General features: G+C 37.4%; 1 protein-coding gene across 1 annotated transcript in view; it reads left to right on the forward strand.

Annotated features, from left to right (window-relative positions):
- RELN (reelin) overlaps positions 1–25,129 on the forward strand; it is a 495,668-nt gene that overhangs the window by 126,255 nt on the left and 344,284 nt on the right. Inside the window, exon 3 of the mRNA XM_029918775.1 lies at positions 18,169–18,304. Coding sequence (XP_029774635.1) covers positions 18,169–18,304 — 136 coding nt within the window. The remainder of the gene's footprint in view (positions 1–18,168; positions 18,305–25,129) is intronic.

Genomic DNA, 25,129 nt, shown 5'->3' on the forward strand with positions numbered 1-25,129 from the left:
CACATATAATGAATTAAGTAAAGATAAAGTCATACAGGAATAGGATGGCTTCCTAATACAATATGACTGGTGTTTTTATAAGACAAGCTTGGGAAGACGCAGAGACATAGGGAGAATACCACGTGAACATGGAAGATTGGAATGATGTTCCTTTCAGTCAAAAAATGTCTGGGGCCATCAGACTGGGGAAAGGCATGGAACAGATTCTCCCTCACAGACCTCAGGAAGAACTAGTGTGCTGACTGACCCCTTGATTTTGGACATCTAGCCTCCAGAAGTTGACAATAAATTCCTGTTGTTTTCAGCCATCCAGTTGGTGTTACTTTGTTATAGCAGCCCAGCACCACAATACAAGGCATAAAGCAATGAATTCAAATCAAAAGCCTTTCTCCTAAAGAATGGAATTCCAATATTTTTCATGCCTTGCCTGGTTTCTTTTTTTTTAATTTTTTATATCTTTTATATCTATATTTTATATTATATGTATCTTTTATATCTATATTTTATATTTATTTTTGAGAGACAGAGAGACAGTGCGAGCAGGGGAGGGTCAGAGAGAAAAGGGAGACACAGAATCTGAAGCAGGCACCAGGCTCTGAGCTAGCTGTCAGCACAGAGCCTGATGCAGGGCTCGAACCCACAAATTGTGAGATCATGACCTGAGCCGAAGCCAGACACTTAACCAACTGAGCCACCCAGGCACCACACCTTGCTGGTTTCTTGCAGTAATTTTCCAGGTACTATCCTTGATGCTCTTTGGTTTGTATCCAAACATTTTACACACCACTACCACGTTTTTATTTCTTTCTGTGTATATACAGTTCTGGAGGTCACTCCCCACTGAGTCTGCACCAGTATTAATTCTTGACTGAGGCATTCAAAATCTTTCTAATTCTGACCTCAACTGCCTTTCTAGTTCTTTCCCTTCTGGTTCTACTGTGCTTACTACTGTATCCCAGCCACTCTCATTTCTCCTTAGTTGTCTCAGTGTGACCAGCACTGTTCCACTTTGAGCATGATTTTTTTTGCAATAATAATAATAATAATAATAATAATAATACACACACACAGACAGATAGACAGACAGACACACACCAGGATAATTTTACTTCCCTCTCAAAGACTAATCTCAAACACTGCTGTAATGGTTTATTGATTCTGTATCCTAAGTAAATGCGTTTGCTGTCTCTTTGGGCTCACAAAATAACGTACACTTTTTTTTATGATACTTAGAGTCATTTGCTTTGGAGTATCACTTATCTTTGCCTGAGTCCTCCATTGTGTGAAGCCATCATAGCATCGTTAACCCTTGTTGGCAGAAATCCTGCATCCTCGGGCAGATCACAATTCCATAGCAGACCCAGAAACACATCGCTGATTGCAGGCTTCTGCTGCGCAACTCCTGACATGCTCCCCTATGACCTCTCAAAGAAGACAATAATGGACTCAAATCAAGCCTTTTCTGTTCTTATTTTCATCACTATTATTATCTCCTGACTGACCACAGAAGGATGTTAAATTTTTGACAGTTCTCTTGTCTCAGAAAGTCACAAGAGAGGTGATTTTCTACACCAAATCTTTAAATCTTTTGCTTCCCTCCCTAATCTGGTGAAGTCTCTAAACCAAATATAGAATTCTTCTGTTAGTACACATATAATTAAATATTTATCTATTTACTTTTAATTTGTATGTTCAATACATAGACTTGTATGTTATAGAATATTTAAATTTGACAGTAAAATATAAAAGTTCTAATATTTCCTTCCCAACTATAGAAATAAATAAGTGAATTTTTAAAAAAAATGGTTGGGTTATGGGGCACCTGAGTGGCTCAGTCAGTTAAGCATAAAAGTCTTGATTTAGGCTCAGTTCATGATCTTGCAGTTTGTGAGTTCAAGTCCTACATCAGCTTTCAGCATGGAGCCTGCTTGGGATTCTCTGTCTCGCTCTCTCTCTTCTCTCTCAGCCCCTCCAGTGCTTGCTCTCTATCTCTCTTTCAAAATAAATAAATGACCATTTTAAAAAACTATAAAAAATTTTGGGCTGCCTTTTCAGTTAGAAACTATAGGTAAAATAATTTCAAATCTAAAATTTGTTTCTCTCAAAGAATGCAAATTGGAAGTGATGTAACTTTACTAACAATATAAGAAGCAACATAAGATTATAGATTAAAAATAAATATAATATATAATACATAATCCTAAAAGAAACCATACAATAGAAATATAATCACTCATGCTAGGAAGGAGAGAATTTGAATGAAAAAGAAGGAACTTCAAGAGGTTCAAATAGCCATGATTTGTTATAAATGAAAACTACAGGGAAGAAACTAAATTAAATTTATCTTTAACAAATAACTTGCTTTATTAAAAACCTTTCTTGATGGTCATTCATGTGAGTATATATATTCATATAATCCCAGTATTATTTTTTAGACAAACCAATATATTTTGCTTAAAACCAGATTAATAGGTTACAACAGTTTTTAAAAATAATTGTATTTTACCTAATCTGTTTTAAGCATGAAGAGAATTTATGAATTTTTTAAGACTCTTTTTTAATCATTTAACTCATTTTTATATCCAGTATTCAAATTTTTGCCTCACTGGAGTGTGAATTTTAATAAAGTTTATAAACTTAAAAAAATTTAATGTTTATTTATTTTCGAGAGAGAGAGAGAGAGAGAGAAAGAGAGACAGAGCACAAGGGGGAGAGGGGGAGAAAGAGAAGGAGACTCAGAATCCAAAGCAAGCTCCAGGCTCTGAGATGTCAGCACAGAGCCTGACACTAGGGCTTGAACTCAGACTGTGAGATCGTGACCTGAACCAAAGTCAGATGCTCAACTGACTGAGCCACAATTTTAATAAAGTTTAAATTAAAGTGGTAGACATCATATTTTCCAGTGATTTGTCGTTAAAAATGTATTAGTATTTTTTATGTGATTTGGAATCACATGAGCTAAAAACATGAAATATATTTCATTGTCAGAATTCATTGTCAGTGCTTTCTTATGGTACGTAAGCTTCTACCATGATATAAAGAGCTTGTGATAATTATAATATCATACATGTTTAAACTGTATGTTTTATATTATATGTGATTTAATATTTTTAAATTTATTAATTTTATAATAAAACAAAGACTAGAGTTATCAAATACAGTGCCTTTACCAGAAAAAAAAAATCATTGATTTTACATGTCATTGGGAACATGGATAGAAATTTAGGGCTCCTATAAAGTTTTAGTAATATGGTAATAGCCAACTTTTATATAGTAGGTTTCTTATGTACTGGCTATAGTTTGGAACACCTAACATACATTGACTATGTAACCTAGTGGGGCAGGCACTGTTGTTTTCCGTATTTCACATATGAGAAAATGATGCTCATCACAGTTTTCCTTTGCTGTAAGATAAACAGATTGTTGTTTTTTTTGAGAGGAGGAAATGTCATGGAGAAGAGGAAAGCAGATATAGAAGTCTGTTCCTCCATTTAGCAAATAATTATTGAGTGATGCTGTGCAAAATCAATAGGATTAAATCACTTTTAAGAAATTTTAATCTAGTAAAAAAAGTAGAAGTAAATGAACTGTGATAGTGTTATATTAAAAGGAAGTATTAATCAGGGAAATTCAGTTTTGCTGTGGTAAAAAAATTAACCCCCAAATCGCAGCTTAATTCAACAGTTCTGTATAAGTTAGAGACTCTTTAGGGTAGTTGTCCTCCATGCAGGGCCTCAGCAATCTATGATATTTCCGTATTGTTGCTTTGCTATCTCAGTGCATGGCTTCTATTGCCAGCAAAGCAAGGGAATAAAGGAACCCGTAGGGTTCAGTATATTCTGTGCTTCAATTAGGAAATAGCAGACTAATTTCTGCAAATATCCCATTGGCCAAAATTATTCACACGGTGCTTTTGAACTACAGAGAGGCTAGAGCATGGGGGGAGCATATGACTATTTGGTAAACAATAAGTGACTTTACCAAAAGGTATGTATAGTTAATTGGAGAAAGAGACAGTTGGACAAGAGTTTGTATTCTACAGGAAGTTGATTGGAAAGGCACTGTAGGAAATCGCTTCAGTACCACGGAGAGCTCCTGTCATATAAATTACTGGGACACCACATGACGTCAACAGTAACTCCTTTATTCAGCAACATTTCTTTCCATAAACATCTAGTATGTGCCTGCCATTGCTTTTGTAGTTAAAAAATTCATAACACATAACTAAAAATCTAATGGGAAAGACATAATTCTCCGTAATGCACTTAGTATTCTGACACCATGGAGATGTTCCTAATGTTAACCTTGGATGAAGGAAGGATTTGTACAGGAGAATTTCATGGAGGAGATGATTTATGATACCATATGTGTATTTTTCTGTAAGTGGCCAGATAGTAAATATTTTAGGCTTTTCAGGTCAAAACAGTAGGTCTCTATTGCATTTTTTGTTTGTTTGTTTTACAACTTTTCAAAATATAAAAGCTCAGTCTTAGCTCAATGGTTATACAAACACAGGCTATGGCCCAGATTTGACCCATGAGTCATAGTTTGCTGACCTCTGGTCTAGGCAGAGAAAACAAGAACAAAACCAGAGGTGTGTGTATATAGCTGTATATAGTTTGGTCATGATGGAGTGTGAAATTTGGATAAGGGTCATGATAAATGAGCCCAGAGAGATAGATCGGGGCAGAATGTCATGTTGTGGAACTTAGGCCTGCTTCTGTAAATATGGATTGCCATTGAAGGATTTAAATTAGTGGAATGATGAAATTAGATTTGCATTTTAGAAAGGTGTATATTTTGAGAATGAGTCTGAGGAAGCCAAACTACTCAAAAAAGACAAATTAGGGAATTGTTGGTACCGATTAAAAAAGAGATAGTGAAAGCCTGAAATAAGGCCATAGGAGGAAGGATAGGCAAGAGGGAGCAGAAGTGAAACATTTTTGAAGTAACATCAGAAGGACTTCCTTATTGATTGACTGGGGTGGGAAGAGAGTCAGTAATAATTCCAAGACTAGATAGATGGTGTTCCTTAAATGAGATAATAAATATTATGCTAACTCATTAATGTTCCTCTTGTAGCAGGAACTCTGATTGTGAAAAGGATCTCTGCCATTTATTGCGGATTTATACCATCTGGAATCAGAAAGTAGAGGCCCATTATCTGTTTTGATCTGACTCCTTGGGAAATCTGTTAAGAAGATATGGGGAGCCTTTGCTCCTTTCCATCAAATAGATTGACTCCTATAAGCAATTTGTTTCATGTGGCAGAATCCTCACTCAGGGTCGGGGATAAGGAATTCAATGTATAGGTACATGGACATAGTCCTAAAAACATAGTTTTTTAAGGCTATCAGTTATTTTAGCTATTTTTAGACCCAAAAACCCGAGAATTTTATAGACTTTGAACTTGCCTTCTGTAGTAGACCTATAGCACGTATAATTATCCAACATTTTTATAGCTTCCCACATGGTGGATACCACCATTCCAAAATAGAATTCCTGCACTTCCTTTCTAGAGGTGAAGGCATGTAATGTAGTTTCCTCCTAGTCTCTAGACCCACACTTATGAGATTTGGATATAAAGGTGCAATATGAACAGGGAACTGAGCATGGGGAAACCCATATTCAATCAAATTGCAGTCATGGAAAGTTCTTATATATTTTTTGGCATAGCTGAGGTGAATGGTCTGTTATTTTAGTCCAAATATGGTTGATGTCAAGGAGTGTGTGGTGGCAACTCTTGTGTTATGTTGGACTGGTCCTGTGGACATCACTTTTTGCTGTACAGCATCCAAGTTTATTTCTCTGTATCTTCCAGAGAAGCTGCCTAATATTGCTCAAAATTCCTTTAAGCAGGTAGAATGTATTCTGTGGTTTGCAACTGAGAGTATAGGTAGTATACCTAGGGCTTCAATGACATTATATCTTATATAAAATTTCATGGGATAGAGAAAATTTGAGGCAAATGTCTAAAAAGGCTTGTTGGAAGAATAATGAAACAAAACAAAACAAAAAGGCTGAGAAACACTGTCATAGACTAAATTGGAAACAGGGTCAACTCACAGATATTACCATGACAGTATGAACTATTCATGATAGGGGAGAAGGGAGGAGAATTCACTATTCCTTAAAGATGTTGGGCATTTAAAGCCAGAAGGCAGAGGTTATTCATTTAAATATTGATAAAATATTTGATAAAGCACGTTGACCTGGAGCTATTTCTATATGCCACCAGTCTCTAGTTATTTAGAGATAGCCTTACTAGAGATAATTCTTTTAGTTCAGCCAGTCTGGAGGTACAGTTAAGATAATCAGATCCTGTTTTTCATACAGAAACTTTCTCGGATTAGCCAGGGATTATCATGCCTCTTGTTTATATTTGACCTGGGTTTCATGTTTAGTCTGGGTGATCTGCAGCTCACTTATTTATTTAAAGGGGAATTTTGTGTGAATGTGGTGGAAACAGAGAAGGACTGGGATATATTCTTAATTCTGCAAATTAAATTTCAACCTTTAATGAGTACAACCATAGTGGATTTACATATACTTTAGTATTTAATTCTCACAGAATTAATTATTTCTTAATCATTTCCACAGTTCTATTAAGTATATCTTATTATTATCCACATAATAAATAATAATGATCGTAAGACTTAGAGAGTTTAAGTAACCTTGCTCAAGTTCATACCACCAGTAAGTGACAGGGCTTGGTCTCAAGTGAGTAGTTATTCTTGTAGAGACTAGTGAATTTGGACAACTTATTTAATCTCTTCAAGACTTAGGTTCCTCATCTATAAAATGGGAATAATAATAATACTTCTTAGGACTTTTAATGAATAAATGAGTTAGTCCCTGAAATATATTCGGAACTTTACCTGCATCATTAAATACTCAGAAAACGTTAGGTCTTATTTTTCTGTCCTGGGTCTTTTCCTTCTTCTCCTCCACCTTGTCCTCTTCCTCCTTTCAAAAACTAGGATAAGCAGAGTTCTGAACCAGGAAGCTGGAAAGTAATCCTGGTATTTCATTAAACTACCTAAATGGATCAGCTGAGCAATTCTTCAGCAGGGAGGAAAGAGGAGGAGAGGTTTACGAATTCTTGAAGTGGCTTATAGGGCTTGGAGTTACTCCAGCAAGGCAACAGTCTGTAGTTTTGTTTTGTTTTTTTAATTTTTTAAATCTATTTATTCATTTGTTTATTATAGTAAGGACACTTAACATAAGATCTACTCTCAACAAATTTTTAAAAATATTTATTTACTTATTTTGAAAAGGAGAGAGAGAGAGCACAAGCAGGGAAAGGTACAGAAAGAGAGGAGAGGAGAATCCCAAGCAGGCTCCATGCTCTCAGATGGAGCCTGATATGGGACTCAGTCTCATCAACTGTGAGATCATGACCTGAACCAAAATCAGGAGTTAGATACTCAACAGACTGAACCACCCAGGTGCCCCAGCTCTCAACAAACTTTTATGTGCACAATATTGCTAACTATAACATAATGTTGTACAGTAGAACTCTACAACTTATTCATCTTGCATAACTGAAACTTTATAGCTGTTGAATAGCAACTCTTACAACTCAATAGTATAAAAACAAATACCTGATTAAAAAATGGGCAAAGAACTTAAGCAGACATGTCTCCACAGATGTACAAATAGCCAGGAGGTATATAAAAAAATGGTCAACATCACTAATCATCAGAGAAATCCAAATAAAAAATACAGTGATATATCATCTCACAATTATTGGGATGGCTATTATAGAAAAGGTGTGTTGGCAATGATGTGGAGAAATGATGACTCATGCACTATTGGTAGGAGTACAAAACGGTATAGGCATTATGGAAAACAAAGGTTCCTCAAAAAATTAAAAAAAGAAGTAACATATGATCCAGCAATTCCACTTATGGATAGATATCCAGAAGAATTGAAATTGGAATCTTGAAGAAACATCTGTACTTTCACATTCACTGCAGCACTGTTCACAATAGCCAAAGTATAGAAACAACCTAAATGCCCATCAATGGATGAATGGGTAAAGAAAATATAGTATACAGTTACTATGGAGTATTATTCAGCCTTTTAAAAGAAGGAAATCCTGCTGTACATAACAACATAGATGAACCTAACCAAGTGAAATAAACTGGTTACTGAAGGACAAATCCTGCATGATTCTGTTTATAAGGGGTATCTAAAATAGTCAAACTCATATAAGCAGAGAATAGAGTGAATATTGGCTGTGGGCAAAGGGGAAATGGAGAGTTTCTATTCAGTGGGTATAAAGTTTCAGTTATTCAAGAGGTTTTGTTTTTATTTATTTCTTATTTTTTAAAAACATGTTCATGTTTTATCTATTTTTGAGACAGAGAGAGAGAGAGAGAGAGACAGCATGAGACGGGGAGGGGCAGAGAGACAGGGAGATGCAGAATCCGAAGCAGGCTTCAGGCTCTGAGCGGTCAGCAAAGAGCCCGATGTGGGCTCAAACCATGAAAAAGTCAGAGGCTTAAGTGACTGAGGTGCCCAGGTGCCCCAGGTTTTGTTTTTAAAGAAAGCCTTGCCGAGGCTCTTTTCAGCCTTTTGCTCTGACTTGGGTTTATATCTTTAAAGCCTCCTCCTTTTGGGATTTTTCTGGTCTGCACATGTGTTAAATCTGACTTTTAACCTGGAAGTTATATGGTGAATCCAACACACATCAGGACAATTCAGAGGAGCAAGGACCAGAGTATGAGGCAAAATACAGTTCTGGACAGGTAGCCAGAGTGGTGCCGTTAGCTTGGAAAGGCAGGGGCAGAGGATATGTAGTGATTACCTGCCACCAAGCAGCTGTTAATGAGCAAGTGAGGGTAGTATGCAGTGTTATGGGGAAAGGTAGCAGAGGTATACTTTGAACCAGTGAACTTCAGTTAATGCCAGAGAACTTTGGTTAGTGCCAACTTTTATATAGCTCTTTGGAAAGGTTGCTTCTCTATGTGCATGCAGTGGCCACATAAACCTAAGTATATCTGCATGGCTTTGCTCTTTGTCAGAGCACTTTTGAGCTAAAGATGTCTCACATCATGTCATCTCAGTGACGTGTCTACCAAGAAGACAGAGTATCCAATAACTATCTGATGAGAAATTAAGGTGTTTTGGGGGCACCTGCATGGCTCAATCGATTAAGTGTCCAACTTTAGCTCAGGTCATGATCTCATGGTTTGTGGGTTCTAACCCCACGTTAGGCTCAGTGCTGAGAGCTTACAGCCTGGACCCTGCTTCAGATTCAGTGTCTGTCTGTCTGCCTCTCTCTCTCTCTTTCTCTCTCTCTTAAAAATAAATAGATACTGAAAAAAATTTTAAAGAAATTAAGGCATTTGGACAGGGAGTGGTAGAGGAGGAGGACCTGAGTTTGCACTTAGAGGAGGGGGTCCTCTTCCTGCTTACTCTCAGGTGGTTTGCTCTCCATCACTGGATTTGGACAGGATTTCTTTTGGATCAGTATGGGGGTCTGCCCCGGGATTGAGGTACTTCCACTTAAGGATGCAGGTAAAGAAGATGCTAGTGACACTGTGTTCAAGTGTCACTCACTAGCTCTCTTATCCTTACAAGTCCCTTGAGATCACTGGTCTTGATAATACTTTGTCTCTAAAATGGGAATGATAATATTTAGCATATATAGTGCTAACTATGTGCTGTGTATTCATTTAATCTTCACAGTCACCCTATTATTATCTCCATTTTCCTGGAGAGGAAGCTGAGGGACAGAGTTTTTGAGTACCCTGCCCCAAATTCCATAGCTCCTTGGTAGTGGAGCAAGGATCTGAACAAAGGCGGACTGCCTCTAGGATCTGTACTGCCAACCTTTGCTGTCCACTGCCCCTTCAATAGTAGTAAGGTAATAGTATGGATAAAACACCAGGCACAGAGAAGGCATTTGGTAAATGGTAGTGCTGGGAGAGGAACAAAGAGGGAAGGCAGCAGCAATAATTCTCATTTTTTGTAATTGCAACGAGTGAGGAAAGAATCAGGTTTGACATGAAATAAGATCTTTTTATACAACTGACAAAAGGTGTGGAAATAGCATGAATGCTCCGACATTTCTAACTTATGCTGATAGACATACAATTTCAGAATGATTTTAAATGGTTTTAGTGCTTTTTTGGCTTTTAGACTTAAGTCTGAGACCACATGCCTTTAAATAAATGTTTAAATGTCAAAGCCGCTCAAACTGCCCGCAGTTTGAAGAACTGACGACACCGGGATTCGTTGCAGAGACTTTTATTGGTTCTTTTCTTCCTTCTTCTTCCCCTTGCGCAAAGCACCCTCCCTTATATATTTACCGTACAGGCTACGCGGCCGCTCATGATTGGCTGACAGCAACAGGGCTAACCAATTTCATGGCTTTGCATTGGTCGTACACTTATCGCGGTATCTGGCTGGAAGGTGGGTACACCAGAGGCAGGTGGGCCATACTTTGTCATGTGCTTGGGCGGATTGCCAAGGCGCCATCTTGCCTCCGCCTCCCACATTTAAAAAATTAAACACACCCAGTGTATATGTGTGAGCATGTGTGCACGAACTATTCATTATCTAGAGGCGCTACTTGAGAGCTACTCTTTTCATATCCATTTTCATCAGGCTGATGCTTCACAGATAAAGTGCAATAACGATTTTTCCAGAAAGTTCTGTGATTACTTTTTAACACATAATATCGTGTTTAGCTTTTTTGAAATGTTTGGGTACATTGACTTAGCAAAGAAGGCAAATAATAGCCAAGTCAAATTCTATAAGTAAACAATTAGTCATATTTAAATCAAATGAAAAAATTTAAAAAATGACTAAAAGGAGCTCTATAATCCATTTTCTCTGTTCACTTATAATATAACACTAACTTTCCAAACTAGATTTGCAGAAGGGTCTATTTTTTATTATGTGATGGAAGAGAGACCCCTTTTAAGAAAAGAGCAAATGATAAAAGCAAATAGAAACCACCTTAAATGTTTGTCTTATCTTCCACTTCTTATGTAGACATAAGTTAATAAATTACTAAAACTTCCTGATAAAACATTCTACCATATTTTCTGAAAGTGTTTGAAATGATAAAATAATATGTTTTTTAAGTTTTCATCATTTTTATGTATGAAGGTTACGTTTTTCACAAACACACATCTATAGTGGTAATATACCTGCCCTTTTTTTTGAAATATCTCATCCACAGATATCTCAGCTCTGGAAAACCATGAAAAATAAACCAGGACATGTTTCCACCCACTTTATTATGAACCATGGCAAATTACAAACTAAACAGATTTGAGTGATCCGTATCTTTAATTTATAAAATACAGAATGAACCCAAAAAGAATGTGTTATTTTCCCACTCCGTTGGTTATTTGGGACAATAAAGTCTTCAGTGTGTTTCCTGGAAGGGAATAGCCTACATTTTTGTGACAATCTGTACATTTTATTTTAGAGATAGGAGGAGATTATAGAAGTTTTAGTTACAGTTCTGAAGATCCAAGATGTGCACATTGAAGGCATAGAAAAGTATTCCTGTGGGAAAATGAGTTCATACAAGGTTTAGTCACAAACTTAAAATAACTGACTTGTCAAGGAAAATGACATCCCAGAAGGCAAAGTAATGTGTATTACTGTCTTAAAAGGAATCATGGAAGCAACTTTAGAACAATTAAAGACACCACAAGCCTAATCTTGCAGAAGTATAATGTGGCTAAAGGAAGCTGTGGTACAGATTTATCTCCTTCAACCACAACTTTGATTAAGAAGACAAATATTAAGATATTTTCAAACTAGTTATTCAATGGTGTGAATGATTTAATGAATTTAAAACACCTAAACAATGTCAGAGAGTTATATTGATTGACTGTTTCTTTTTTCTAAATGTTTATTTTTTAGAGAGAGAAAAAAGACAGAGAAACAGAGTGTGAACAGGGGAGGGACAGAGAGAGGGAAACACAGAATCTGAAGCAGGCTCCAGGGTCTGAGCTATTAGCACAGAGCCCGGTGTGGGGCTTGAACTCACGAACCATGAGATCATGATCTGAGCTGAAGTGGAATGCTTAACCAACTGAGCCACCCAGGCACCCCTGACTTAATATAGAAATTATAGCTAGAGTGTGAATATTCTATTGTTCAAGTGTATATACACAGTATTCAAAAGGAAAATGTGATTATAACATGGATATTTTAAAACTTTGCTAGACAAGTTACCCATCTTGTAGAACTTGATACTGTGCTTTCCTTTCTTTGCTCAGAGGTAGATCAGGAGAGCCATACTTCTTGAAGTGCTGATTTTTTCGCATAGTCCATAGTATGCTTGGAAAAGTATAGCTTTTTTCCCTGAGGAAAAAGTTCCCCATGAACATTTTTTGGGTAAGAGTTTATATACATAACCACAACAATGAACATAAAATCTTTAGTATTACTACAGTACACACATATACACATAATAAGTATATATCTCCCTGAGATACGTGTGATTAAATTCTATTATAGATCCTATTTTCCCTTTTCCAAGTAATTTTAAAAACTCAATATGTATCCCATTATCCAGCATGTGGCAGAGAAAGCACCATCATAAATTTAAATTCATTATCAAATTCAAATTTCAGTTATCCCAAGGATAGGTTCCCAAATCACGTACGTTAATTAGTTGGTATATGTCTTTCATGACACAAACCATTAAGAAGATCACTGTGGAGGATGCAGTAAATTGTGTTTCATAGACCCCTGGAGTCTGACTGTTCATTCTCCCAGTTCTCATTTTATATTTGCACCTCGCTCATTGTGTCTGCCTTTTGAGACGTCCTCCCATCTTTCTTCTGGTGAGATTGTACTCAGAGAGCCATGGAACCAGAGGGGTCTTAGTGATCATGGACCAGCAGTTCACAGATGTCAGAACTGAAGCTTGAGAAGGGGTTCCCTGACAGGGTCATGCAGCAGTGCGTGACAGAGTGAGGAGACAGTCTCTTGGTTATTCCCTGCTGCCTCATCTAAATAAAAACAAATACAGGAAATCTTGGCTTTTCTCTCAAGACTGTGCTCCAGCCTCCCTCTTTAATAGCTGACTGGATAGCAAAGGCACTGGTTTGAATTCAGGCTATACTGTCCCCTATCAGCACGAGCAAGTTCTTTTATCTCCGTTGTCTCAGCATCCTAACCAGTAAAGAGAAGATAACAGCTCCTACTTCATAGGGTTGTTAAGAGCCTCAAATAAGTTCATATTCATGAAACACAAAAGCAGCAGCCATAGTAAGTGTTCAGTAAACATTATTATAGTCACTCTTCTCCTATTTTGTAATTTTCACAAATAGCATTCATTTAACACTTATTTTCTGGATGTTTTATTTAGAATATCAGTTTGCTCCAGTTTTATTTTTCCAGCTCAAGTCATTTCAAGATGGGGATTATGTCCTATGTGTTTTCTATGTACTTCCACAGAGCCTACTAGAATGTTTAATCCAAATCAGATATACTGTATGGATACTGTAAATACTGTGTTTTTTTTCTGCTGGTTCATAGTAAGATGAATAGGTTTCTAATTATTGTAACTCTGGTCAACTCTTAGATATTTTCAAAGACAATACCAATTAAAATATGGTAGCCCAAATATGTGTATAACATACACACACACAATATACAAATGTGGTGTGTGTGTGTGTCTGTATATATATATGTGTGTGTGTGTGTATAACAGTATACAGTGTTAGCCATAAAAGAAATGAGATCTTGCCATTTGCAGCAACATGGATGAACTTGGAGGTTATGATGCCAAGTGAAATAAGTCTGACAGAGAAAGACAAATACCATATGGTTCCACTCATCTATGGAATTTAAGAAACAAAACAAATGATTGGGGTGCCTGGGTGGCTGAGTCTGGTTGGGCATCCAACTTTGGTCCAGGTCATGATCCTATGCTTCATAGGTTCGAGCCCCATGTCCATCTCTGTGCTGACAGCCTGCTTTGCATTCTGTGTCTCCCTCTCTCTCTGCCCCTCCCCTGCTTGCACTCTGTCTGTCTTCCAAGAATAAATAACTATTTTTTAAAAAGAAGGAAATGAAACAAAAGAATAAACAAAGAGAAAAGAGATAAAAAACACAGAGTTCTAAGGACAAACTGGTGGTTGCCAGAGGGTAGATGGGGGTTGGGAGGCAGATAGATGAAACATATAAAGGAGGATTAAAAGTACACTTGTGATGAGCATGGAGTTACTGTTCAGAATTATTGAATCATTATGTTGTACACCTGAAACTAATATAACACTGTATGCTAATTATATTTCAATTAAAAAGTAAATTTAAATAAAATGTGGTAATAGTATAATATGCTAGTGCTCTTTGTTAAAAAAGCAAAGAGCACAGCACACTCATAGTATGTGAAGGTACCTACAAAGGCCCCCAGAAGACATGTTCGGGTGGTCTAAGAGTAGTGGGTAAAGGAGAGGATATTTTACATTACTATGAGGGCCACTGTGTCAGTCACCGGGGGATGCTTCCAAACTGTATATTGGTACTGTGTCCATAATATTCTAAGACATATTTTTAATGCATGTTCTTGGCTGCACTTGGATTGCTTGGTGAGCTTCTGAAACTCCTAAAACCCAGGCTTTATCCCAAACCACGTTGACTCAGAGTCTCTAGGAACTAGAATTTATTCCATCTCTTCAGATGGTGCCCCTGTGCAGCCATGTTGGGCAGCTGCTGTGCCAGTCTCTCTGTTGGATTGCAAGAACGTTGGTCTGTGGTGTATTTACCCAGAGTAGGGGATGATGTAACTACAACAATATAGCAACTTTATAAAATGTCACATAGTAATATGCAGCCTAGACATTGACTCACTTTCTAGGAGCGGTTTTGAAGAATAGCGAGAGGTTTGAGTATGAATCTTGTTACAAAGGCTGTGAAACCCTGGGATCTTATTTTGTTTGATTCATTTCCCTTCCCACATGATTGCGGCTGGAACTTTTGTTTTCCTTTTTGGTCAGGCTGACTCCTGCAGCCGTGTCATTTTCTACACGCTTTATGCCCAACCAGAGTGAGTGGCAGTTCCTGAGTCAGGGTGACTGAGTCTCCTGTGGCACTCTGTGAGTTCCCTGGGAAGTCTCTTATTCTCCCTAACCTTGTGGTTTCTCTGACTCGATGAATTTTGCCTCAAGACATAGCTTAAAAAAATAAAACCTTGAATATGAAAAAGGGCAACGCTGGAATATGTCAAAGTCTATAGACCTGTTTTTCTATTTCTTTGTCTAATATGATCTATACTTATATCTAGAAGATTCTATTTCACTAGATAATGTAACATATGAAATATAATTTCTGTTGTTTTTTAATTTTTTGAGGTAAATCATTCTTGTACTTATTGAGAAAAACATTTCTTGAATATCTGTGATGTGTCAGGCATTGTGATGCTTGCTTGAAATATAAAAATTAAATTTGCAGTCCCCCATAGATTTCTTAGAAAGATGGTCAAGTGCTATGATGAGGACTGTATGGACTCTTAGAATGACATGTAGGAAGGGTACCTATCCATACATGAGGGGCAATTTTATAGATGCTTCTATGTGTATTGGATCTTTTAATTTCTACAATAACTTTAGGATGGAGGGGACATGGTATTTCCATTTTATAGGCAAGAAAACTGGGTCTCAGAGAGAGTAAGTCATTCACCTAAATTCACAAACCCAGGAAATGAGTTTTTACTTAATTGCTCATTCCTGACAATGTATTTATCCATTTTTTTATTAATGAACTTTGTTTTTAGAGCATATGTAGGTCACAGCAAAATTGAATGGAAAGTACAGACATTTCCCATGTCCTCCCACTTCCCCCACTGTTGGCTGCATCCTGCACTACAGTGATATATTTGTTACAATAGATTAACTACACTGACGCATCATTAGCACTCAAAGTCTGTAGTTTACAGTAGGATTCACACTTAGTGAATTCCACTTAATGGACATGTATGTGTTTTAGCAAATATGCAATGACATGTATCACTGTTACAGTATTAAATGGAATAGTTTCACTGACCTAAAAATCCTTTACATTCCACCTATTCATCTTTGCCTCCCTCCTAACCCCTGGCAGCTAGTGATCTTTTTACTTTCTCCATGGTTTTGCCTTTTCCACAGTGTCATTTAGTTGGAATTACACAGTATGTAGCCTTTCCAGATTGGCTTCTTTCATTTAGCAAATTGCATTTACTTATCCGTGCCTTTTCATGGCTTGATAGCTCACTTCCTTTTAGCCCTGAATAATACTGCATTTGTTTGGACATTCCACAATTTATTTTTCCATTCACTTATTGAAGGATATCTTGGTTGTGTTCAAGCTTGAACAATGATGTGTAAGACTGCTGTATACATCCATGTGCAGGTTTTTGTGTGGACAGAAATCTTTCATTTATTTGGGTAAATACCATGGAGCGTGAATCCTGGATCATATGGAAAGGATATGTTTATTTTTGTAAGAAAACGCCGAACTGTCTTCCACAGTAGCTGTGCTGTTTTGCATTCTCACCAGGAATGAGTAAGAGTTCTGTTCCACATGCTCACCAGCATTTGGTGTTGTCAGTGCTTTGCACTGTGGCCATATAGTAGTGAATTGGCATTTCATTGTTGTTTTACTTGGCTATGTTGTAATGGCACATAATGTTGAACATCTTTTCATATACTTGCCATCTGTATATCTTTTGGTGAGGTGTCTATTCATGTCTTTTGCCTATTTTTTAAAAATTGAATTTATTTTCTTATTGAGTTATTGATTAGTATTTTATATCTGAGGTAAACCTAAAATAATCATCTTATTAAAAAAGAAGAAGAAACACCTCCTGATAGTTCTGCTGGCTGCTGACCTGGTGCCCACAGCTTAGTCATGGTACTATCATGTGGAATGAAAGCAGTTTTACAGAATATCAACATTGGACAAGGCCACCTTGAAACTGATGACTTGAGCCAAAAACAAGACCCCCCCCTTTTTTTTTTTAACCACTTTTTTTTTTGAGAGACAGACAGCATGAATGGGGGAGAGGCAGACAGAGAGGGAGACACAGATTCTGAAACAGGCTCCAGGCTCTGAACTATCAGCCCAGAGCCTGATACGGGGCTCAAACTCATGACCTGTGAGATCATGACCTGAGCTGAAGTCAGCACTTAACCAACTGAGCCACTCAGGTACCCCAAGACCACTTTGTGATTATCCCTGAACACAGGTAAATCAAGAACATGGTGCATATTACAAAAATGACCACTCCATCTCCATGCTAACATGACTCTTTTGCTTTTTTATGAGTCACAACTTTAGCCTATGCCATTTCTCATATCTCCCAGATAAAAATAATTAAGATACTCAGTGATAAAATTGTCCCACTTTCTGATAACACCAAATCTAGAAGCAAACCTGCCTATCCTTGTAACCTCCCCAGCATGATTAGGAGGTCCTAGGATGCAGGACTTTTAGTACTAAAATCAGGAAATTCCCAGGACAGATTGATCATCCTACTTTTTGTTTGTATAAAATAACTTAACATGAGTACAAATATTTTAACAAGCCTTTGCTAACATTCTCTTACTGAGGTACTTCTTAGTTCCCAAGAATATTTAGTCTTGTTTGCTATAAACACTTCCAATAAATTCAACCTCGTCATATTATAGGTGTGGTCCTGGTGGCCTTTGGTGACGTACTAAGACCAGTCAATAAAATCAAAGCAGAATATTACAATAAGCAATGAAATTAGTAGATAACTGCTTAACAAAAATGTTTTGGGGCGCCTGGGTGGCTCAGTCGGTTAAGCCTCCGACTTCGGCTCAGGTCAGATCTCATGTTCGTGGGTTCGAGCCCCGCGTCGGGCTCTGTGCTGACAGCTAGCTCAGAGCCTGGAGCCTGCTTTCGATTCTGTGTCTCCTTCTCTCTCTGCCCCTCCCCCTCTCATGCTCTGTCTCTCTCTGTATCAAAAATAAATAAAACATTAAAAAAAATTTTTTAAATGTTTTAAGTGATGAATATCCTTTTAACAACACAACGTGGAAAATTGCAATGCTTACAGGAAAGCCAAATAGCATGATGAATCTTAACATAAAAGAAAAATGTTCAGAAAATCATGTTAGTGCCATAAGAAGAAAGACTTTATTTTGTTTGTTTTTATGACCGCCTCCCTTCCTTTCTGTCTCTCAGGAATCATGTCTGACCACCAGTTCGGTAACCAGTTTATGTGCAGTGTGGTGGCCTCTCATGTGAGTCATCTGCCCACCACCAACCTCAGCTTCGTCTGGATTGCCCCACCTGCTGGCACCGGCTGTGTGAATTTCATGTAAGTACCCAAAGTGTCTGGAACTGTAGGGAAGGCAAATATAGCTCTCATGGGAATACGTATAGGGTAAGTATTTAAATGTAATATTTCAACAAAGTCGACCTTAATTAAAACTACTATTTTGGTATCAAAAATAGGTCAAAATCATAAAAGAGGCAACTTTAGCAGTTTAATCTTACATATTTCTTTATACTTCAAGAGTTCTAAATTGGATTTTAGCTGACAAAAATATGGGGCACCTGGGTGCCTCAGTTGGTTAAGTGTCCAACTTCAGCTCAGGTTTTGATCTCATGGGTTTGTGAGTTTGAGCCCTGCATCAGTCTCTGCTGTCAGCACAGAGCTTGCTTTGGAATCACTGCCCCCCACCTGCTCCTACCCTGCTTATTCTCTCTCTCCCTTTCTCTCTCCCTCTCAAAAGAAATAAACTTAAAAAATACAATAAGATAAAATATGTGAAAAAAAATCAAGGCAGTAGAAAAATGAAGTATAAAAACAAGTACAAAAAATGCCATGACGGTCCATACCTGTTTTGGAGGAAGATCACATATTTAGCTTTCAGCTTTCTGATCATTAGTGCAGAGAAAGAAATGGGATCTGGTTAGGTGACTGATGGTGGTGAGGAGTCAGGGAGTCTATAGAAACTTGATGACTCTTTCATGTGCTTTCATTAAGAGGAAGCTGGGGAATGCAGTGAGCATCGTCCCAACAGCATCCTTAGATATTAACACTGCACCATGGTTCAAAGGCTGTGACTTGTGACATCTCTCTGTATAAACTATACTGCTACCCCTGGCCCAGAATCACCACTCCTTATACTTCACAGCCCTCTCTCTTTTTTATACCATTTTTTTAACTTCTAACATAATATAATGTATTTAATTATGTATATTATTTATTGTCTGTCTCTTTCTACTGAAATGCAAGTTCCTTGAAGGCAAGAATTTTTTTCTGTTTTGTTCACTGATGTGCCCCAACTGTCTAGAACAGTTCCTGGCACACAGTAAACACTCACAAAACATTTGTTTAGTGGATGTGTTGGCCAAAGAAATATGGCCAAAGACAGTTCAGAAACAGCTGTTCTGTGACCAGTCAGGCAAAACAGAGCTGGAAGGCGTCTTGAATGGTTTTTGATTCTGAACCTTCTGTTCAGACAACAAAATTCCATAAAATTTACATCCTCTAAAATTTACCACTACCTTTCCTTCCCCTTTCAAAACACAGAGTTCAATGTCAAGGGTTCCTATGGCTCCCACATCACTGATTATATATTTTCTGCCTGTCCTCTGGGTTTCTCAAGCTGCAAGCAGCAGATTAATCCTACCCAGACAATTGACATTTAATCCTATCATTTCTCCTTCAGAAAGTTGCTCTTACTTGAACCTTTTCCTTCCAGTACCTTTTGCTAAGATGGTGACAGTAGCTTCCTAAGTGATCTGTTCACCTCTAGCCTATCTCCTCTAGTCCACCCTGCACATTGTTGTCTAGTTAGTGTTCCTAAGGCACAGCCTTGGTCACTCAAAACTTGGATACCTTAAACCTTCTTTCTGAACACCAGCCCTCTGGCTTGGGTTTGAAGAGTCTCCTCAGTCTTGCTGCTTATCATCTTCTCTCTTACCTCCCACCGGACGAACTTCCTGATAGGGCACAACTCCCTAAATATTCCTTGCTTTTCCTTTAGCTCAGAATGCTTTTTCCTCTCCACTCCAGTTATTAGAATCCTACCCATTCTTCAAGACCTGTTTAAAATGCCAAGTCTCCTCTAAAGCTTTCTAAGATATCAACAACAGGAGTGATGTGTACTGTTGTATTTTGTTTGTAACTCTATTATAATGCTGATTATATTTTACTATATACTTATTCGAGTTTATTTAATGCCTTTGTTATCAGATTAGATTGGACAGGGATACATTTTTATTTCTTTGTAATTCTCCACACAGTGGGTACAACATCTCACACAGAAATCACAGAAAATGGCCCTTGAATTAAATGATGTTCAGTGTTCTCTTTTCCTCTAGTTTAATAGTGATCTCTGACTCCTTCGGCACACTCTATCCTATTCACATTGGCACTGCAAAGGGTAATTTAAATTCTTGCTATACATAACTTCTTCATTTAAAACAAGAATTACTTCTCTGAGAGCTGGAACACAGATAAACCTATGTCAGCAGTATACAACTGCCTATTTCCAAATAGATGTACTTTTAAATTGAATCTGTTTACAAGTGATATTTGATGGCTTCTGGCCTCACTGTTCCCAGGGTATCAAATTCTGTTTTCTTCCGAAAAGTACCTTAGGTTGTTTTTAAGTCTTAACCCAAACAATTTTTTCTTAGAAAAATGGAGTTAGGTCAGAAGTAATATTTATTGACTGAGAAGATGTTTGTATACACTCACCCATATTTCCCAATAAAAGTTGGTCATGCAGGTTGCACTTTGTGGCATTCTTGAACAGTTAAGTCTCTGCTTATTATAAGCCATGCCTGTGTTACATAGTGTAGCTGCTTTCTATGTGTCAGGATGCTTTTGCTGATCTCTTTCTGATTAGTTTATGAGACAGTACAGGAAAACTGAAGAGCAAACTAGGACCACTGAAGCAACTTATGTGAGATTTTTTGAAATTAAGTCTTGCAATTTCTTCCCTTCATTTCTTTCTACAATATTTGTGTGTTCAGTAGAGTTATATGTAAGAGTTAGTACCTGTAATTAGTATGTGCCCAGAAATACTTGAAGAGGATTATTAATATTTGACATTAACTTTGAGTATGAAACAAAAATAAAGTAACACAAAACCTATGGCATTTGATTATAAATATGCCAGGATTCTCTTTTCTGACTAATCCTCAAAATTAAAGCCGTCATTTTTTTAAGGTAAGAATTAAATTTTGGAAATGAAATTTCAGCTATGTTTATAAGCTTTTGTAATATGTTTTATATAACTTTTTCGTGTTGTTAGTTAATTCATGTCATTAGTTAATTTTTCACATGTGTTTTCTTTTTTAACTGGGCTTTAAATCTCCCAAGGTCAGGAACTATGTATAGTATTTTTATTTACCTAATAGTGTCTAGTATTGAAACTATGGACAATAGAAGGACCTCAATAAATATTTCTTTTTTTAATTTTTAAGATTTTTTAAAATGTTATTTATTTTGAGAGAGAGAGAAAGAGCATGACTAGGGGAAAGGCAGAGAGAGAAGGAGAGAAAGAGAGTCATGAGCAGGCTCTGCGTCAACAGCTCAACGTGGGGCTCAATCTCACAAACTGTGAGATCATGACCTCAACCAAAATCAAGAGTTGGACGCTTAACTGACTGTGCCACCCTGGTGCCTCAATAGATATTTTTTAATAGCTAATAGTGATATCATATTTCATTGGTCCCAAGGTACAGATTTTTCTTACATTTTGGGATCTTTGAAGTATAGTGGCATGTTACCTTTGAGGGCATCTTACAACTGGTGGTCCTAATTTTATTTCCTAATATCTTATGATTAATGATGTCTTAGATTTGAAGAAAACCAATGCAACTAATATATCATTTACCACCTACCTGGTCTCTCTAAAGCTGGCAATTAAATTGATGCTTCACCCAGTTTAATAACCTGATATTAATATAGCAAATGTATAATGCATCCTTTGTGATTTTATTTATTTTTTTATTAAAATTTTTTTATGTTTATTTATTTTTGAAGGAGAGAGAGACAGGATGAGTGGGGAAGAAGCAGAGAGAGAAGGGGGGGACACAGAATCCGAAGCAGGATCCAGGCTCCATGCTGTCAGCACAGAACCCAACTTGGAGCTCAAACTCACAATCAGTGAGATCATGACTTGAGCTGAAGTTGGATGCCCAACCGACTGAGTCACCCAGGCACCCCCATACTCTGTGATTTTAAAACCTAGTTCTCTATTTAAAATTCTTTAAAGTGTAGTTATTTATTTATTTAGAGAGAGAGAGAGAGAGAGAGAGAGAGAGGGAGAGAGCAAGCTGGGGAGGGGCAGAGAGAGAGGGAAAGAGAGAATCCCAAGCAGGCTCCACGTTTAAGATAGAGTATGACATGGGGCTCAATCTCACAACTGTGAGATAATGACCTGAGTCAAAACCAAGAGTCAGATGCTTAACTGATTGAGCCACCCAGGTGCCCCTCTATTTAAAATTCTTAAAAAAAAAAAACCCAGGGCACCTGGGTGGTTCAGTTGGTTAAGTGTCCGGCTTTGGTTCAGATCATGATTTTGTGGTTTGTGGGTTCAAACCCTGTGTCAGGCTCTGTGCTGACAGCTAGCTAAGAGCCTGGAGCCTGCTTCAGATTCTGTCTCCCTCTCTCTCTGACCCTCCTCTGCTCACACTGTCTCTCAAAAATAAATAAAAAACATAAAAAATTTTTTTCTTAATTAAAAAAAACCCCCAATATTAAGAATTACGGAACATTTGAACTAAAATTCAAGACAATTATATAATATTCTCTGTGTGCTTTTCCCAGAGAAGAATAAATGGCACACCGTCTGACTAAACCAGATTTTATTGATAAGCCACTTAGCCACAAAGTCATTTGGGCCGTCTGTTTACTGCCTTTCTCATAAAAAATAACCAAGCACGAGAGAGAGGGCAGAGGATGGCCTCAGGATAAAGTTGCTGGCTGTACTCATACAGATGTATTAAATGAGTCAGTAACTGAAATTATTTTATCATTAGTTTTATGATACCTGTTGATATCACTTACCTTTTAAGTGATAACTTCACTCAGAGAACTGCTTAGTATTCAGATCATACATCAGTATGTTTTGTCTTTACTTTTGTATTTGATTAGTCTTGAGTGACTAGAAAGCCTCAAGTTTAAAGAGGCATTTAATTACCCAAACTTCTTAGATGTAAATCCCCTCCCCAAATCCCAAGGTCAAGGTTGGGGTACAGAGAGAAGAGAGGATGGAGGAGGAAGGAGGAGGAGAAGGAAGAAGAGGGAATAGGCAAAAGGGTAGGGACAGAGTGGGGAAAGAGGGAAAAAAGGAAGGAAGGAGATCTTCCAGTCATCTAACCTGGAAGAGAGGTTGTAAAATAACAACTATAACATTAATATTTTTGAAAATATGCCAGCCACTGTTCTAAGTAGTTTACATCTTTTAATCCATGTTATTCTCACAGTGATTCCATGAAGTAGGCGCTATTTTTATCTCAGTTTGCAGACAAGGAAATTGAAGTATAGAGATGTTAATAACTTGGCTAATGTAACTCACTTAATGGTTGAAACAGCCTGGATTCAGAAGGCAGGCCACTTTCAAGCAGGTGATTTTTGCTACTTTACTATAGTTGCCTCTAAAATGATCTCTGAGCTGTCAGCTCAGAGCCTGACGTGGGCCTCGAACTCACAAAGTGTGGGGTTATGACCTGGGCTGAAGTCGGACACTTAACCAAATGAACCACCCAGGCGCCCCTAAAAATTTTTTTAATGTTTAATTATTTTTGAGAGAAAGAGAGTGAAGTTGGCAGGGGCAGAGAGAGAGGGGAACATATGACCCAAAGTGGGCTCTGCACTGACAGCAGGAAACCCAGTGTGGGGCTCAAAGTTGTGAACTGCAAATTCATGCCTGTAACCAAAGTCAGACATTCAACTGACTGAGCCACCCAGGTGCCCCAGCATCTCTCAGATTTTTTAAGTGGCCAACATGTGTTTCCTAGCCTCATTTTGAAATCTGTTGCTATATAGAAATGTAGTAATATTATCTAATTCATTCAAATGTTGAGAGGTACCTTTTTGTTTGTTACTAAGTTTTCAGATCTTTTGAAAATGTTACATAAAGTGAGCAAACACAGGGAAACTAATGATGAATCAGACTTTGAAAACTACTCTCTGGGTAAGTCCATGAGTGTATGTAGGGGACAAGAGAATATCTGTTAGCATTCAGCATAATTAAAGCACTATATTAGGCTCTTTTACAAATATAAGAGGCACCTATTTAAATTTCTGCGATGTGAAGAGCACATTAGATTTATATGTCAAACCTGGGTTTGATCTTCATATGATAATGGAGGTTCATTCTTTGGATGCTGATTACATCCCATCCTTATCATAAAGGGATTCCAGTAGGGAGGAAATATGTGCATTATAAAAGGAAAACTTATCATCATTAGATTTAGGTTTAATTGCTTGGACAGAGATGCTAACATCCTATTAGAATTAAAATGGAGCATAAAAGAAGATCATATTTGTGCCTGAATTAGTGACAACATAACCACAAGTCACTCACAACTAAGAACCGAGTTGGATCAAGTGATGTTCTATTTAAGATACTGAAGCCACAGCAGAGAATGAACTCACCCAGCAAAGAGGTACACAGGTGGACTGTATCTGAACTTTTGACAGTTTAAGAGAAGATTGTCCTAGAAGACTCATTTTTAAAAAGTACACTAAACAAGAAAACAAAAAAATCATTTTAAAACTTGAAGACATTAGCAGTTTCTGAATACCAGACAGGTTTGAAATAATACAGATGCAGAGATTTGAAGTGTTGCCTTGAGTGTATCTCAGAAGCCTTTAATTTTTGATGAGAGCCATTCTCCTGTGTCTGGAGGATTCCCCAGGAAAGATAGTAGGGTCGCCCATTTATTTCCATCCATCAGAAGGGAACATCACAGATGTATTTGTCTTGTTATTTAAACATTTGAAATAAGATTAGAGACTCTCCATTGGTGCATTTATTGGGTGTGCATTCATACCTACTGATAAGGATGCCAACAGTTGATGCATACAAATGTTATTTACTTTCTAGGTTTGCATAGCTTACTGCAAAAAATAAATTACTTCTCATGTAAGGCTAAAATGATTGTATCCACACTA

The sequence above is a fragment of the Suricata suricatta genome, chromosome 2 (genome assembly GCF_006229205.1).
Source record: "Suricata suricatta isolate VVHF042 chromosome 2, meerkat_22Aug2017_6uvM2_HiC, whole genome shotgun sequence".
NCBI classification, from domain to species: domain Eukaryota; kingdom Metazoa; phylum Chordata; class Mammalia; order Carnivora; family Herpestidae; genus Suricata; species Suricata suricatta.